General features: G+C 36.9%; 4 protein-coding genes across 9 annotated transcripts; 2 read left to right on the top strand and 2 right to left on the bottom strand.

Moving 5' to 3' along the window:
• Positions 1-801: 801 nt before the first annotated feature.
• On the top strand, positions 802-2,438 carry LOC107915711 (chlorophyll a-b binding protein CP26, chloroplastic). The gene is made up of 6 exons (XM_016844843.2): positions 802-923; positions 998-1,048; positions 1,120-1,240; positions 1,326-1,460; positions 1,567-1,636; positions 2,041-2,438. Exons 1-6 carry the CDS (start codon positions 802-804, stop codon positions 2,229-2,231), a joined length of 690 nt encoding a protein of 229 aa, XP_016700332.2. The 3' UTR covers positions 2,232-2,438.
• A 253-nt stretch (positions 2,439-2,691) lies between these two features.
• Positions 2,692-6,003, bottom strand: LOC107914368 (pentatricopeptide repeat-containing protein At5g16860). Its single transcript, XM_016843268.2, has 2 exons — positions 3,007-6,003; positions 2,692-2,917 (listed from the first exon to the last, which is right to left on the bottom strand). The coding sequence occupies exon 1, from the start codon at positions 5,725-5,727 to the stop codon at positions 3,121-3,123; it is 2,607 nt and encodes an 868-aa protein (XP_016698757.2). The 5' UTR covers positions 5,728-6,003; the 3' UTR covers positions 2,692-2,917; positions 3,007-3,120.
• Positions 6,004-9,062: 3,059 nt separating this feature from the next.
• On the top strand, positions 9,063-11,459 carry LOC107914182 (glyceraldehyde-3-phosphate dehydrogenase A, chloroplastic). Of its 2 annotated transcripts, XM_016842982.2 has the most exons (5): positions 9,063-9,425; positions 9,515-9,637; positions 10,040-10,347; positions 10,435-10,679; positions 10,763-11,459. In XM_016842982.2, the coding sequence occupies exons 1-5, from the start codon at positions 9,378-9,380 to the stop codon at positions 11,263-11,265; spliced, it is 1,227 nt and encodes a 408-aa protein (XP_016698471.1). In that variant the 5' UTR covers positions 9,063-9,377; the 3' UTR covers positions 11,266-11,459. The 2 variants fall into 2 exon arrangements, with proteins under 2 accessions (XP_016698471.1, XP_040959005.1); XM_041103071.1 differs by lacking the exons at positions 9,063-9,425; positions 9,515-9,637 and having other exon boundaries at positions 10,146-10,351.
• A 302-nt stretch (positions 11,460-11,761) lies between these two features.
• On the bottom strand, positions 11,762-15,497 carry LOC107914181 (DEAD-box ATP-dependent RNA helicase 41). 5 transcript variants are annotated; one of them, XM_016842980.2, is made up of 4 exons: positions 15,414-15,497; positions 15,088-15,206; positions 14,173-14,265; positions 11,762-13,470 (listed from the first exon to the last, which is right to left on the bottom strand). In XM_016842980.2, the coding sequence occupies exons 3-4, from the start codon at positions 14,240-14,242 to the stop codon at positions 11,933-11,935; spliced, it is 1,608 nt and encodes a 535-aa protein (XP_016698469.1). In that variant the 5' UTR covers positions 14,243-14,265; positions 15,088-15,206; positions 15,414-15,497; the 3' UTR covers positions 11,762-11,932. The 5 variants fall into 5 exon arrangements, with proteins under 5 accessions (XP_016698469.1, XP_040959004.1, XP_016698468.1 ...); XM_041103070.1 differs by having other exon boundaries at positions 14,173-14,250; XM_016842979.2 differs by having other exon boundaries at positions 15,405-15,489.
• Between the last annotated feature and the right edge of the window lie 282 nt (positions 15,498-15,779).

Raw genomic sequence — 15,779 nt, 5'->3', positions numbered from 1 at the left:
ATATGCCATCAGTTTAGAGGTTGTTTTACTACCAAACAAAGCAACAACCGCATTCCAAATCTTGGCGCTAGTATTCATGCCAATGAGATGAGGAAGCACCGTCTGACTAATAGAAGAGAGTAACCACGAACCGAGGGCACTATCCTGCTGTTCAAACAATGCAAAATCTGGATTTTCATACGAACCACCATTATCATCGACAAGTAACGAGGGTGGCGGAGTTTCTTGAGAATCCAAGAAGCGCTGTAATTTATGCGCTTTCACAGCCAAGAGAACTTGCTGGCGCCAGAGTAGATACGTATTATCATCAAGAAGAACACTAATACGCTTTGTTGAAAAGAAACGACTGTCAAGAACTCCATCAGAAGCACTGGATGTCATCTTGCCCAATACAAAACTGCACAGCGAAAGAGAAAAAAGGAAAAAAAACCAGGAGATACTTACATTTGATACCATGTGAAATTATAAGAAAAAAACTCTGAAGAGAAACATCTTATTCAAAGACTTGCTTAATACATGCAGGTTGCACGTATTTATACATGCATGAGAGCTGAAGCTGACAGACGTTACAGCAACCTTTCTAACTGCTATCATCTTTAACTGCTAACAGACTAACTGCTAACAGACTTACAACGGTACAACGGTTTTGACTATATTACAACTGCTTTGACTATATTAACTCTAACAGGCTGCACCTCCTCCCAAGTCTAAGGTTGCTTCTGTCTCCCCAGCCAATGAAGAGCTCGCTAAGTGGTACGGTATGTGCTAGCTGCAACCCTATGGCTAAACCAATTCAACTTAATGCATATACTTGATCATTTGTTGCATATTCAATCAGGTCCCGACAGAAGGATTTTCTTGCCGGAAGGGCTGTTAGACAGATCAGAGATCCCTGAGTACTTGACTGGACAAGTCCCCGGAGAGTGCGTATTATTAAGTTAGAATAAGATTTATAAATATGACTACATTCATTCATGATGATATTTATTTTATTCAGCTATGGATACGATCCGTTTGGTCTGAGCAAGAAGCCAGAAGACTTTGCCAAGTAAGTTATACTTTTCCTTTTAAGGGATGAATACAATACTTAAGGAATGAACATATATATATTGAATGCAGATATCGAGCATTTGAACTGATACATGCAATGTGGGCGATGCTTGGTGGAGCTGGATTCATCATCCCAGAAGCTTTTAACAAATTTGGTGCCAACTGCGGCCCTGAAGCCGTTTGGTTCAAGGTTTTAGCTTTACTATTTGGACTATAACTATATATATGGAATAAATGTGTTGGTTGAACGTTGATTCACCATACCTGCATTGCAGACTGGAGCTCTTCTCCTGGATGGTAACACCTTGAACTACTTCGGCAAGAATATCCCTATCAACCTTATTGCTGCTGTCATTGCGGAGATCGTTCTTGTTGGTGGAGCTGAATATTATAGAATCATTAATGGCTTGGTGTATATATATATATGCCTGCCTCTCTATTACTATTATGAATAGTAACTTTTTACCAACCAAACATTATTAATTAATTAACAAAATTTTGCCATAATTTATTTAGGAATTGGAGGACAAGCTTCACCCTGGAGATCCATTTGACCCACTTGGGCTGGCCAAGGATCCTGAGAGGTGTTCATGGGCCGGGCCAAGCCGGGTTCGGGCTGAGCCAAAAAAAATTTTCGACCCACGTCCTAGGCCCGAACCAAAATATGAGCCTAAAATTTTGTCCAAGCCTGGCCCAAGAAAAATTCCTAAGACCGAGCCCGGCCTGGCCCGGCCCATTTTTTAATAAAAACTAAAATTTTATTTTAAAAATAAAAAATAAAAAAAGTATTTTAAAATAAAAAAATAAAAAAAATATATTTATTATATTCGGGCCGGGCCATGGCCAAAAAAGTTATGCCCAAGGCCCGGCCCGTTTTCTAAACGGGTCCCTTTTTTTGCCCAAACTCATATTTCGGGCCTATATTTTTACCCGAACCCTCCCATATTTCGGGCAGGCCGTCGGGTCGGGCGGACTCTAATCCTGACCAAGCAGCTCTGCTCAAGGTGAAAGAGATAAAAAATGGTAGACTGGCAATGTTCGCCATGCTGGGTTTCTACTTCCAAGCCTATGTCACTGGAGAAGGTCCCGTTGAGAACCTTGCCAAACATCTCAGTGACCCTTTCGGGAACAACTTGCTCACCGTCATTGCTGGAACTGCTGAAAGAGCTCCCACCCTATGATTTTAATACTACATTTTATTATAATCTGCAACACTACTCGTTGCTTGCGTCTATTCTAGGCATCAATCGCTTGTACATCCAACAAAGCTAGCACTTTAATCTTGAGTAGAGGCTTCAACTTCAAATTTCAACTGAATTTAATTAGAAAATTTTAAAAAATATATACAATTTTAAATAAAATAAAACAGATTCAAATCTATTATCTATAAAAGTAAAATGGATTCAAATAATATGTTCAAGACTTCCAAGTATCAGAACCTTTATCCACAAAAGTATAATGGAATCGGATGATGAATATGTCGAAGAAAGTAATGATAATATCCAGATATGAATATTATCTAAATCTGCAATATTCAATTTTGTAAAAGGTAAAACCGAATATCTACAGGTATCCAAATTCACACCTGCATTTAGCTAATGCTAAAGAAAGAATATGAGACATTCTCAATTGGGTTTGTTAAGCAAGCCTCAAACATGCATAACGGAAGCATACATAAAATAGCCAGCAGCTTATCGGAAAGAAACTGAATTGCCTGTTCCTATTACCATTCCGAGGGCCAATCCCCACGTCTCTACTACCTTTTGACATGGAATGAATCAGAGATTGCTTTGTCCTGTATTTCTACATGAATGAAATCTACCTTTTTAGACGATCAAGTTTGTGTTGCTACAGAAATTTCTTTCCCCTGTATAAAGCCATTTCAGAATAAATTCTGCATCTTAGGCCATAGTTGTGTTAATTGTTATGTTAGTTGAAGCTAAATATAAATGGTACCGTTTGCACTCAATATTAGGAGCAGATTTACTCCATCATTGTGGGATCATCCTATCAGACGGACCTCTTCAATTGCCAAATCTCATAACCCACTTCGCCATCAATGATTTTGTATCACCAGTAGCCTCTGCAGGAGCAAGATCCACTCTTGAAATGATGGAAGCGACTTGAATCCCTTAATATGATTTCATTATCAATGATCATGGATATGTAAGTAAAGGCATTATGGCAATCACTGCAGACACGCAAGTTCTTAGTGATATGGATAGGCACCCCAGGAGTAGAGACTAAAATGCCGTAGGCTAGAGCTAACTTCTCACTATGTTCAAAAAGAAGATCACCTTTCTCTTCATCATCCACATCATGAAGTGCACAGTTTGTCTCGGGAACAAACCCAATTGCCTTGATGCGTTGAATTAAGTCAGCAAGAAGTTTGTATATTTGTTCAAATTGTGGATGAGACCTGTCACCCACATAGAAGGTTGCAGTGCCTTTCTTTCCTTGGACCCAGCTGCAACCTGGTCTCTTTTTGACCCCTGAATATTTCATCAAAGATCGGACCCTGGCCACATCTCTCCAACGCCTTGCATTAGCATATATGTTTGAAAGCAATGTATATGACCCATCATTCTCTGAACCCAATTCCTGAAGCTGGGCTGCAGCATATTCCCCAAGTTCCACATTTCCATGGATCCTACAACCACTAAGTAATGCAATCCATACAATTGCGGTTGGCTCCATGGGCATGCTGTGAACAAGTTCCAGAGCTTGACCAAACCGACCAGCACGGCCTAAGAGATCAACCATGCAAGCATAATGATCCAATTCAGGGGTGACACTGTACTCAGTATGCATGCTTTCAAAGAATCTGATTCCCTGGTCAACCATACCTGAATGGCTGCAGACATAGAGTAAAACAAGAAAGGTAATACCGTCAGGAACAAAACCTGCTGCTCTCATATCATCCAAAACCTTGATAGCTTCTTCTCCATAGCCATGCATACCATAACCAGTTAGTAACGACGTCCAAGAAACTGAATTCCTGTGCTGCATATTGTCAAACACGACCCTAGCAGCATGTATATCACCGGATTTGGAATACATATCTATGAGACAATTTTCCATAAACAACATTACAGATTCGTAACGATTGCGTAATATGTAAGCATGGATCTGCTTACCAAACCTTAGTGCTGCCAGATGAGCACAAGCCATCAAGGCACAACATATGGTAAAAGTATTTGGCTTCATAGAGTTACCTTCTTGAAGCATTTCAGAGAAGAGCTTCAATGCATCATTTGCTTCTCCATGCTGTGCATATCCACCAATCATGACAGTCCAAGTCACAACATTCCTATCACTTGGTGCAACTGAATCAAACATTAAACGAGCTACATTTGTACTTTTGCACTTAGCATACATGTCAATTAGACCATTAATCACCATGAGATCTTCTCCTGGATCATTCCAATCGTAGTTCAAAACACATTTGATTGCATAACAGTGAGTTTCCTTCCCCTGAAGTAATGCTGCAATAGAAGCACAGCCTGAAAGAACGGACACAAGCGTAACGACATTGGGTTTAGAACCACAAAGTTGCATTTGCCTAAATACCCCCAATGCTTCATAACCATGACCCTTTTGAGCATAGCCTGCAATCACAGCACTCCAAGTCACAACATCCAACTCAATTTTCTCCTCTCTCATCTTCTGAAACAAACCCAGAGCCTCCTCAAACCTACCAGCCTGAGAATACCCAGTAACCATTGCATTCCAAGAAACAACATCCTTGACCTCCGTACTTTCGAAAACCTTATTTGCCTGCTCTATCATCCTACATTTTGCATACATATCCATCAAAGCATTGCCAAGAAAAACATCCTCAAATAAACCTCTCCTCAATGCAAAAGCATGCAGTTGCATACCATGTAAAGACGCGCCTAGAGATCCACAAGCCGGTAGCACATTGACAAGGCTGACGATATCTGGGTGGATTTCGGAGTCATTCATCATTATTCGGAACAACTCCACCGCATTCTTTGCATCCCTGCTTTGCGTATAAGCAGCAACAATAGAATTCCAGGAGACGATATCACAAATCCCTTTGTAATGCATTTCCTCGAACATCTGCCGCGCATCGTCCAACTCACCGCAACGAGCATACATTGCCACCAGCGCATTACAAACAAAGACATTAGAGTCAAATCCAGTGGTGGAGACAACAGCATGAACAGCTGCGCCACTGCGGAAGGAGGGAAGCTCGCCGCAGGCTTTGAGGACAAAAGGGAAGGTGTAATGGTCAGGAGGACAGTGGAGCCTTAGCATCCTGCGGAAGAGAGAAAGAACGTCATGGGAAAAGCCGAGGCGAAGGGAGCGTCGAATAATAGTGTTCCAGCAGAAGACCACAGAGGTAGAAGGGGTTAAGCGTTCGAGAATGGAGATGGAATGAGAAGGGGCATTGTGGGTGAGGTAAGCGGAAACGAGACGGGTAGTGAAATCTTGGTAGAGACCCTGGACAAGGAGTTGTTGATGTATGAGTTTGGCTTGGGCAAGAGAGTTGCATTTTTGGAGGAGTGTTGAGGTGATGGGGGTGAGTGAGGCTTGATTTTGAGCAACGGCTGACGAGAAGAGGGAAATGGTAATAGCGCCGCCACTGGCTCTGGGTTTGGATTGCAGAAGAAACTCAGGTTTGGTGTTGGCGCGGGAAAAGGAGCGGAGCATGCTCAGCTCAAGTGGCAGAGAAGAAGCATACGAGACGAAGATGGGAAGTGAGCTGAATGGGAGGCACAAGTTGCTTAAGTTTAAACTGAACGACAAAGATTGTGAAAGAGTAGTTGGTGGCTAAATTGTAATGGATTTTGTGTTACATCAATCTCTACTGGATTTCACATCTGCCCTTTTATTTTGCTGCACCATTATTGTTACTTTGAGATCCCCAATCTCTCGTTGATGGATTTGCAATAGGAATTGGTCCGATTGAGTGGTATTTCGTGGGTAGTTTTGTGCTCACGATCTTTGGAGTCCTGCATAAAAAAAAAAAAGGATAATTAAAGTGTAATGAAATTAAATAAATAAAAAAGTTGAAAAATAATAAAACAATGAATTCGAAATTAATAAAATGAACCAAATTAATCAAAATTCCAGCCTCGGTTTCAATTGACCACCGACTATGAATTTTTCTTGCTTATTATGATAGCAGAACAATTCAAACCGTCAATTCCTTTTTAATCGTAAATTAACTGTAAAAAGAACCCGAGAATTAACTCTTATCAAGCGAATGACTTTGATACCAACTTTCACGGTTTAATTTCTTGACAGTCTTGTAAACTAGAAGAACTCGACTCTAATTAATGACCTCAACTGTATGGATCATTTAAATTAGATCATTTGATCTCATGATGTCACCCAACTATATTTCCAATCAGACCACGCCAACTCATTTTTAATTTAAGATGAATAAATTACATTCTCATCATTTTAAAAGTTTCTCCAAATTCGTAATTTTGTATATACTAGTTTCGAATGTCATATGCGTTACAAATGATCTTATCCGTTTAATTTTTAATTAATTTTTTAAATAATATATTTTTAACTATTTTAATAGCATAAAGTAGTATTCATCGCATTTTTTAAACATAATTAAAATATATTAACTTATTTAACAATTTAGATATTATTATAATAAAAAATTAAATCATAATCAAAACATTTTTTTATCATACTCAATCTACAATATAATTTTACTCCATATATTTAATACAAAGTAACACTATTCAAATAATAACTAACTAATATATATTAACTATTAAAATATTTGTACAAATTATAATAAATTGATATATTGATAGATACCGAATCCACCAAAAAATAAATATTACGAATAAACAGAATATAAAATTCACAATATATGTAGGGTTGACCTCACAAAGATTGATCTAATTGAGTTCGAATTTCTCACACTCAGAGTACTTTGTGAGTGGTTTCGCATTCATGATCTTTACAATTATGCATAAATTAAATAAAGGAGAATTAAAGTTTAAAAAAATAAATAAAAATTGAAAATAGTGAAATAATAAATAAATAGTGAATTCATAATTAAATAGAATGAATCAAATTAATGAAAGTTTGGTCTTGGTTTTAGAACTGATCATAGACTATGAATGTATTCTCAATTATTAATAAGCCGATTATAGAGATCGAGGAACAACCTCAAATCACCAATTCTTCCTTAATCGTGGATTAACCGCATGAAAAGTCTAAATGTTGGCCCTTAGTCAATAATCTTGACAACATATTCCACAATTTAATTCTTTGGTGGCCTTGTGAATTAGAAAAACTCAACTCTAATTAATGATATCAATTACGTTTCTTCTCTTTTGATTTCCATTGCATTATACGAAAATATTTGAGTGACAACAAAAGGACCAAACTATTTTAGTTCGTAGTTTACCAGAAATTTTTTTTTAGTATGGAGTCGTAAAGTAAGATTTTTTGTCCTACTAAAAATTGTTTTCAAGTTATTAGTTGATTTTATTCTTATAAGTTCGTACATTGTCATGTGCCTATTCGAATTTTTTTTAGTTTTTGTATGTGCAATTTTCGAGACTCGCTTGCTACTTTCAATTTCATGTTGTACTGTTTGATTAACCAATAAATTTTGTATTTGAATTCAACCGAGAGATGACACAATTTATCAAAAATAAGTCGGTAAAGTGGCATGTCAATAAGACCCTTGTAAGTCGTTCAATAAGTCCAAAGTATGTCATTTAATTGGAGACTCGAATCCTTATTGTTTGGTTTGATATTCTTTTTCAAAGTAATTTTGATTTCTCGATTTAAGGCTTCGACTTAAACTTTAATTTATGGATTATATATCCGCTTCACCTCATATTTTTTCATACAACTTATTGCAAAAATGAGTCCAACGATGGCTAATCAATGCAGTTGTAAGTTTAATATCACCATTGCAAGCTTGTATCCATTTAGAAACAGAAATGACAACTAAAAGTAAATACCAAATGAGGAAGCAAAAAGGGCCCATAAAATCTATCTCCCACACATTAACATAAATGGGGGTTAATCACATTTGATTTCTGACTTAAATTGCTTACCCTTTGCCATTTCTCTCAAGTTCTACGCAATGTATAACCATCACAAAACTAACCACATTCTAGCCCTTTATGAGTAATTCGTTTGCTTGTCGCATGCATAAGAATTATTTCAATTTCATTCCATTTTTTTTTATATTATGTAAGTCAAGTTAGGTTGACTTGAAGTTTACAACTCAAATAACTTGAATAACAAATGGATATAAATATCCCTTAGGGCCCTAACAGTTTCAAAAATGTGTGAATCAGTCCCTCTTAAAAAATTATAAAACAATCAAAACAATCTTTGAAAATTCAAAAAATATATAAAAATATTAAATTATAATATATTTTAAAATTTTCAAAATAATAAATTTGAAATCTTTAACAAATAAATTATCAAATCAAGTTTGTCATACTAATTATCTTGTGTTTTTCCTCTTATTTTGCTTTAAAAGAGTTTTCAAATTTATATATAATACCAAATTAATGTTCTTTAACTCGGAATTTAGTGATATTGTTAATAAGATTTCATTATGGTCGATTTAATTTTTTTAACTTTAACTCAAACAAATTTATTCAAATTGAATTAATTTGATTCATTTTCATTTCACTTGACTTAATTTAAAAAATTTTCAAATCGAGTTAGGATGATAAAATATAATTGTCAACTTGACTAACTCGAAAATTTTCATTTGATTTAATTTGATTGAACATTCAACCTTACATACTAATACACGAGTCATAATTCATATAATGTCAATCACATTTACGAAGAAAATAAAGTTTATAAAATTTTTTTAAGATAAGTATAAGTAATATAAATGATTTATTATTTTAATATCACATATATTTTTTTCTAAGATAGTATTTATTTTAAAATTTTTTATATATTATTTGTAAATCCATTAAAATAAAAAATATGAATTAATTTAATTATTAAATATATATAAAACAAATGGGCATTATGAAAATCCTCCATTGAAAAATGCGTAAAAAAGAAAAACGAAGGGAGCCATAGAAAATCAAGATGGATGAATGATTGAAAATGGAGTAAGGAGAGACACAAAGGAAAAGCTGAAATCACAACCATACATTGAAGTAGAGGCTGTATTATATCCCTATCCGCTATCCTATCCGTAATCTCATCCTCTCGTTTCCGATTCAGTCATCCACCAATTACCTACTTACTACTCTGCTCTGCTCTCTTCTACTTATTCAATCTAAAACCTCTGTCATCTGTCCGTCTCTCTGTTTTACTCCACAACCACTATCACTACCATTATGGCTTCGGCTACTGTTTCTGTAGCCAAACCCAACCTTCAGATTCAGGTTCAGCTTTACGCACACCCCTCCTCTTATTCCTACTCATCTGATGCATTGCATACTCCTCATTCCAATATTGTTTCTTTTTGTTTCAGGCAAAAGGAAAGGGTGTTGGTTTTGCAGATTTCTCAGGCCTACACAACTCCTCTACTAGCCTTCCCTTTGCCAGGAAAACCTCTGATGACTTCCATTCACTCGTTGCTTTTCAGACATCTGCTGTGAGTTCCTCCATTTCACGCTTTTCCATCTTCACACACATTCCTATTCCATTTTCATTATTTACATATGATGGTTATAAGACCTGTGGGAGAAACGCTTTCTCCACTAAGTTTTACCATTTTATCACGTACTTATACGACAGATATGATGGTTATAAGACCAGAAATCACCTTGTTAGTAATACAGTATCATACTCACGACTGGTCTGTCAGATCGATAGTGAAACAACAATATCGAATACGAATTCTCTCTTTATACAGAAACACTTTGGTTCATGTATAATGTGCTGAATCCATTTATATCCTTAACCCTCTTGTTAAAAGTTGAAATTACAAATGAGTTTTTTCTTTATTTAAAGACTTATATGCGTTTGGGTTTTGGACCCGTACTGGTGTTTGCAGCTAGGAAGCAATAATGGCGGGTACAGGAAAGGGATGGCAGAGGCAAAGCTAAAGGTGGCTATAAATGGGTTTGGTAGGATTGGCAGGAATTTCTTAAGATGCTGGCATGGCCGTAAGGACTCCCCACTTGATGTCATTGCCATCAATGACACTGGTGGTGTTAAGCAGGCTTCTCACCTTCTCAAATATGATTCCACCCTTGGCATCTTCGCTGCCGATGTCAAGCCTGTTGGCACTGATGGCATCTCTGTTGATGGCAAGGTTATCAAGGTTGTTTCTGACCGCAACCCTGCCAACCTCCCATGGGGGTAAGAGTTGAAATTTTAAATGCATCACATTTTCATATACACAACATTTGTTTGGCTTCAATCAAACTGATAAAGATGATATTATAGGGACCTAGGAATAGATCTAGTCATCGAAGGAACCGGTGTGTTTGTCGATAGAGAAGGTGCAGGTAAGCACATTCAAGCAGGAGCCAAGAAAGTGCTGATTACTGCCCCAGGTAAGGGTGACATCCCCACCTATGTTGTTGGAGTGAATGCTGACACCTACAACCCAGATGAGCCTATCATCAGCAATGCTTCTTGCACCACCAATTGCCTTGCTCCTTTCGTCAAGGTTCTGGACCAGAAGTTTGGTAATTCCTTTTAACACTATATTAATAAAGAAGATATGCCCCATTCGAGTTTCTGACTAATGCTAATGTAATATATATGATAGGTATCATCAAGGGCACCATGACTACCACTCACTCGTACACCGGTGACCAGAGGCTACTTGATGCTAGCCACCGAGACCTCAGGCGTGCTAGAGCCGCAGCTCTCAACATCGTCCCGACTTCAACTGGTGCGGCAAAGGCCGTGGCCCTTGTACTCCCTACTCTCAAAGGCAAACTTAACGGCATCGCATTGCGTGTACCAACACCAAATGTGTCGGTGGTGGACCTAGTGGTCCAGGTTTCAAAGAAGACGTTTGCTGAAGAGGTGAACGCTGCTTTCAAAGAGAGTGCAGAGAAAGAGCTACAGGGTATACTTTCAGTGTGTGAAGAACCCCTCGTTTCAGTGGACTTCAGGTGCTCTGATGTGTCCTCCACCGTTGATGCATCACTCACCATGGTCATGGGAGATGACATGGTTAAGGTGATTGCTTGGTATGACAATGAGTGGGGCTACTCTCAAAGGGTTGTGGATTTGGCTGACATTGTTGCCAATAGCTGGAAGTGATTTCAATGTGCTATACATACATATATGCATAACAATGTCACCGATGGTTGATTTTTGCATGCTCACTTCATTTTTATTCTTTCGGCTTCAGCAATTTCTCATATTGTCAAGGCTACTATATAATCTGTAATGTAATGTGGGATACATACATTCTCTAATATGCTTATGGAATAAAATTCTTACTTTAGCATTCATGCTCAAGGCCCCTACCTATATCAATTCTCGTAATGAATGCTTGGTGACCATTTTTTTTCTCTAATACGAAATGAGAGTAAAACCCAAATTGAAAAAAACCTATGTTAAAAAATTTGTTTATAAAGAGTCACATCAACAATTTTATTGACAGATTTTTAAATTTTAGAAGAGTTGACCATGCTTTTTCATTGAAAATGAATTGAAAAGGACTGCCTAGAAAGAAAGATACTAATTGAAATGGAAATTAAGGGGAAGGTGCTAGATCCAACATCATTCATCCTTGTAGAAGTAACACAGGTCCTGACTCGAAGAGCATATTTTATGAACTACTTCAAACTACCAAACCTGCTTCAGCAGAATTTAATACACAATCATTTGTAAACAAAAGCTTTTACATTTTTGGCTTCTTTAACCATGTGTGATGTGATGAACTGAAAAAAAAAAGGGGCTAAAAGATAAAAGACACGCAACATCAGCCACCATACTTTCTTTTCTTGAAGTTCTTGCCTGATGACAAAGAAACAACATTATACCGTGAATTACCAAGTTCTCGAGGAATAACAGCTCCAGAGGATTTTAAAATATCTACCAACTCTGGAATCAATTTCTTATCCTCATCGTTCACAAAAACAATTGCATTACCCTCCTCCCCTAATCTTGATGCCCTACCAATCTGATGCACATACTCCTTAATGGAATTGGGCATATCAAACACTATCACCTGTCTCACAGCTAAAAGATCAATTCCGCGACCCAAAATCCCAGTAGACACAACTACTGATACTTCTCCAACTAAAAACATCCTCATTATTTCTCTCCTTTCCTTCATGGACTTCGTCCCATGTATTGACAAAGCTTTAATTCCAGTGGTGGCTGTAATTGCATCAGACAGTAGATCTGCCCCTGCTCTGGAACCCACATACACTACAGCAGGTGGCCTAAAATGTTTACTCCTTAATATGTCAAAAAGCTTTTGCTTTTTTTGTTTTGACTCAACCCAGATAGCTAGCTGCTTCACAGCCTTACTCGGCCTGTTAGGCTTGCCAATAGAAACAGTAACAATATCTGTTGCCATACAACTTGCTATTTTCTCCACGTCTTGTGAAATTGTTGCAGAATACATCAGTAACTGGGGTTGTGACAGAGCCCTAAAAATCTGCATCACCTGGTCCCGGAAGCCCCTTTGAAGCATGCAGTCTACTTCATCCAGACCAAATATCTTTACGTCACTTAATTCAATATCTTGCTTGGTTAAAATATCAATAAGCCTGCCCGGTGTTCCAATAATTAGTTCCACTCCTTGCTGAATGCGATAGAGTTGTCTAGCAATGGGATCTCCACCAACCACAAGTGCAGTTTTGAAAGGCAAACCTTTTCCAAGCAACTTAGCTTGGTCCTCAACTTGGATACCTAGTTCCCTAGTTGGTGTTAGAACCACCGCTAATGGCTTTCTGAGATTTGAGTTGTTGTTGGGGTAAAGTTTTGCACAAAGAGAAATAATAGGAATAAGAAAGGAAGCAGTTTTCCCAGAGCCTGTGTCAGCTGAAACAAGAAGGCTTCGTCCATCTAAAGCAGCTGGGATTACTTGCACCTGGACCGGTGTTGGCATGACATACCCTGCAGTTTCTATATTTTGTAGGAGCTTCTGAGGAAGACCACAGGAAGAAAATGCCAGTACTGGAGCAGGAATCACACCTCCTTTTACATGGATTTCAAGTTTGTTTCGAAGCAATTCAGCTTGATCACAAGTTAAAGATGGAGGCCCTGACCTATCAACAGAATCTCTAACATAAAAGCATTCATCAGTAGCAGGTAATCTCTGAGTAGATGATGAGCAAACTGGCAATGAGTTAGCAACCCTGAGGAGTAGAGTTTGTTTACATTCCAAGCTGCAAATATCATCATCTGTCTCATCACATACATACTCGCCATAGCGCCCGCAAATAACACATTTAGGTTCATCCGCCAGAGCATCTCTCTGATCTTTAGAATTCAGTTTAACATCATCATCTGCACAATAGATGGAAAATTCAATGTAGTAAATAGGTAAATCTGAGCTTACTATTCCAAGAAGCAAACAAGAAAAAAAGGAAAAAAAAAAGTGTCATGAATGGTCACACAACATGCAAAGCTGAAGGTTCGCAAACAGAACAAAAAAGGAACTTGTAACACACACACAAGCATGCACAAAAAATGAAACATGATGAAGAAAGAAATAATGGATGGCTTAGGGCACATTTTGGAAAGCTTGTTTTCTGTGTTGTTTGTCTGGAAATACAACAAAAATTGCGTTTATCAGCCAAGTTTTGTTTCTAACTTTAAAAAATAATAAAACAGAGCAAACAAACACGTTTTCAGTTTCAATAAATTAAAAATAAAAGAAAAGAAAGACTTACAACTTTCGGAATTTAACTTCCAACCGCTTTTACTTAAGTAGTATTTTTTTGTATCATTGTAACAAAAACATAGCAAATAAACGTGTTTTCAGTTTCAATGACTTAAACATAATAGAAAACAAAAATCTCTGGAAACATAAAACATTGAAAAAGAGGCAAGAACCTGAACGACCCCTTAATTACAAATACTGGCAATAAACCAAAAATAAGGAGTAGAAAGCACTAGAAAGCAAAATAAGATAGCCAAGATATGGGAAATACACTACAAGAATCAACAGGGAAATAATTTAACAAGTCAAAAGTGGTGTATAATTACCAATCCCTTGATAAATATCTTTCTGTAATACTGAACTTTCACAAGGATCATTTCCATTTCCACCCTCCATGACATAAGCTGGTTAAAAAAGATCTAATTGGCAGAAATTCAATCATGAAACAAGGTGTAAAGTAGAATACAAATGCAGTCAGCTGTTTGGGAATAACAGATAAATGGAGTACTAAAACACAATGAAATATTTATTATCAGGCAAAAAAAGGGAAACCAAAAAAAAATCAAAGTCACTTGGAAATGGATATTCTACATGAAAGCTGTTTATAAAGAATTGATTTATACAAAACAACCAAATGAAAAAAATGAAGATTGTAAGAGAAAATGATGAGGAGACAGCCAGACAGGTATAGTAAGTAATAGTGAAATCGTTGTCATTTGCCACGGGTTAAAGAGGCAACCACATTCACTTAGATATGAGAAGAAATGGGTAGATAAGCTAACATATTGAAAGCTATTAGCCGTTTGATTTCACTATCAGGATTCAGGCCAGGATCAGCCTCTTTTCGCTCTAGCCCAGGAAAATAAACTTCATTTAAACTTATTATTCTCTTATTAATAGCATTATGACTAGGCTATCAACAACAAAAAGAAATAGGGGTGGCGACTTAGACAACCTGCACGGTAAAAAAGGTTAAGCAGCCATTGCTAATCATCTTGTTTCCTCCTTGCGGAACAGAATTCAACACTTATATTCTTACATTTAATATATTAGTGTTACCACTATTTGATAAGCAATAAACATCACAATCAAAAGTTTTGTGAAAGCAAAAAGAGACAAAAATAATTTATGGGTATGCGGGCAGACAAATGCAAATCAAGGTCGCCCAGATTTAATTTAGTTTCCAAAGGGGGAAATTATATATACAGAAAAGAAATAGAAGGAAGAAGAAAGGCGCGTACCGAATAAAGGGAACTGGAATTCGAAAGGCCTGGCCTGGCCTCTCTTTAGAACTTATAACTACCAGCAATCAACTATGGAGGTTCAGCCTATCTCCTCTTCTGCAATCTGCGGCATGCACCTGGAAAATTGTTAACGTCAGGAATTGGAACGCCAAAGGCCGAAACAGGTAGACAGGAAGCGAACTCGCGCGCCAACCTCTTCAACCCAACCCAACTCAACTCAACTCAACACATAGACAATATGAGTCTAATCATAATGGATTTGTTTATTTCAGTTTATTCTGTAAAATCAACTGAGCAACTTGGGCTAAGCCTACCTTTCTTACCTATCCCCGAATTGCGTAACCCTAAGAGATAGTAATGCAGTTTGGACTGGAATAGGTATTGTGAATTCACCATCACTATATTATTAACATGTTTTACTTCAGCGGTGTTGATGGAATCGAAATAAATAATTTTTTTTGAATTAATTGAATTGATAAATTTATTTTATTATTTTAATTTGATTTAATTTTTTAAAATTAAATTAAATTAAATTGAATCGAATAAAATTATTTTAGTTAAACTAAAAAAATTTTAAACATATTAAATTAAAATTTTGTTACAATATAACTACTCCATTCAAACTATATAAAAGTCTTTCAAAACAAAATAAGAAAATAATAATAAAAACTTGAATAATTAATTTACTT

The sequence above is a fragment of the Gossypium hirsutum genome, chromosome D10 (genome assembly GCF_007990345.1).
Source record: "Gossypium hirsutum isolate 1008001.06 chromosome D10, Gossypium_hirsutum_v2.1, whole genome shotgun sequence".
In the NCBI taxonomy this organism is placed as follows: Eukaryota; Viridiplantae; Streptophyta; class Magnoliopsida; order Malvales; family Malvaceae; genus Gossypium; species Gossypium hirsutum.
The sequence above is the reverse complement of the archived record's forward strand: the minus strand, read 5'-3'. Positions and strand labels throughout refer to the sequence as shown.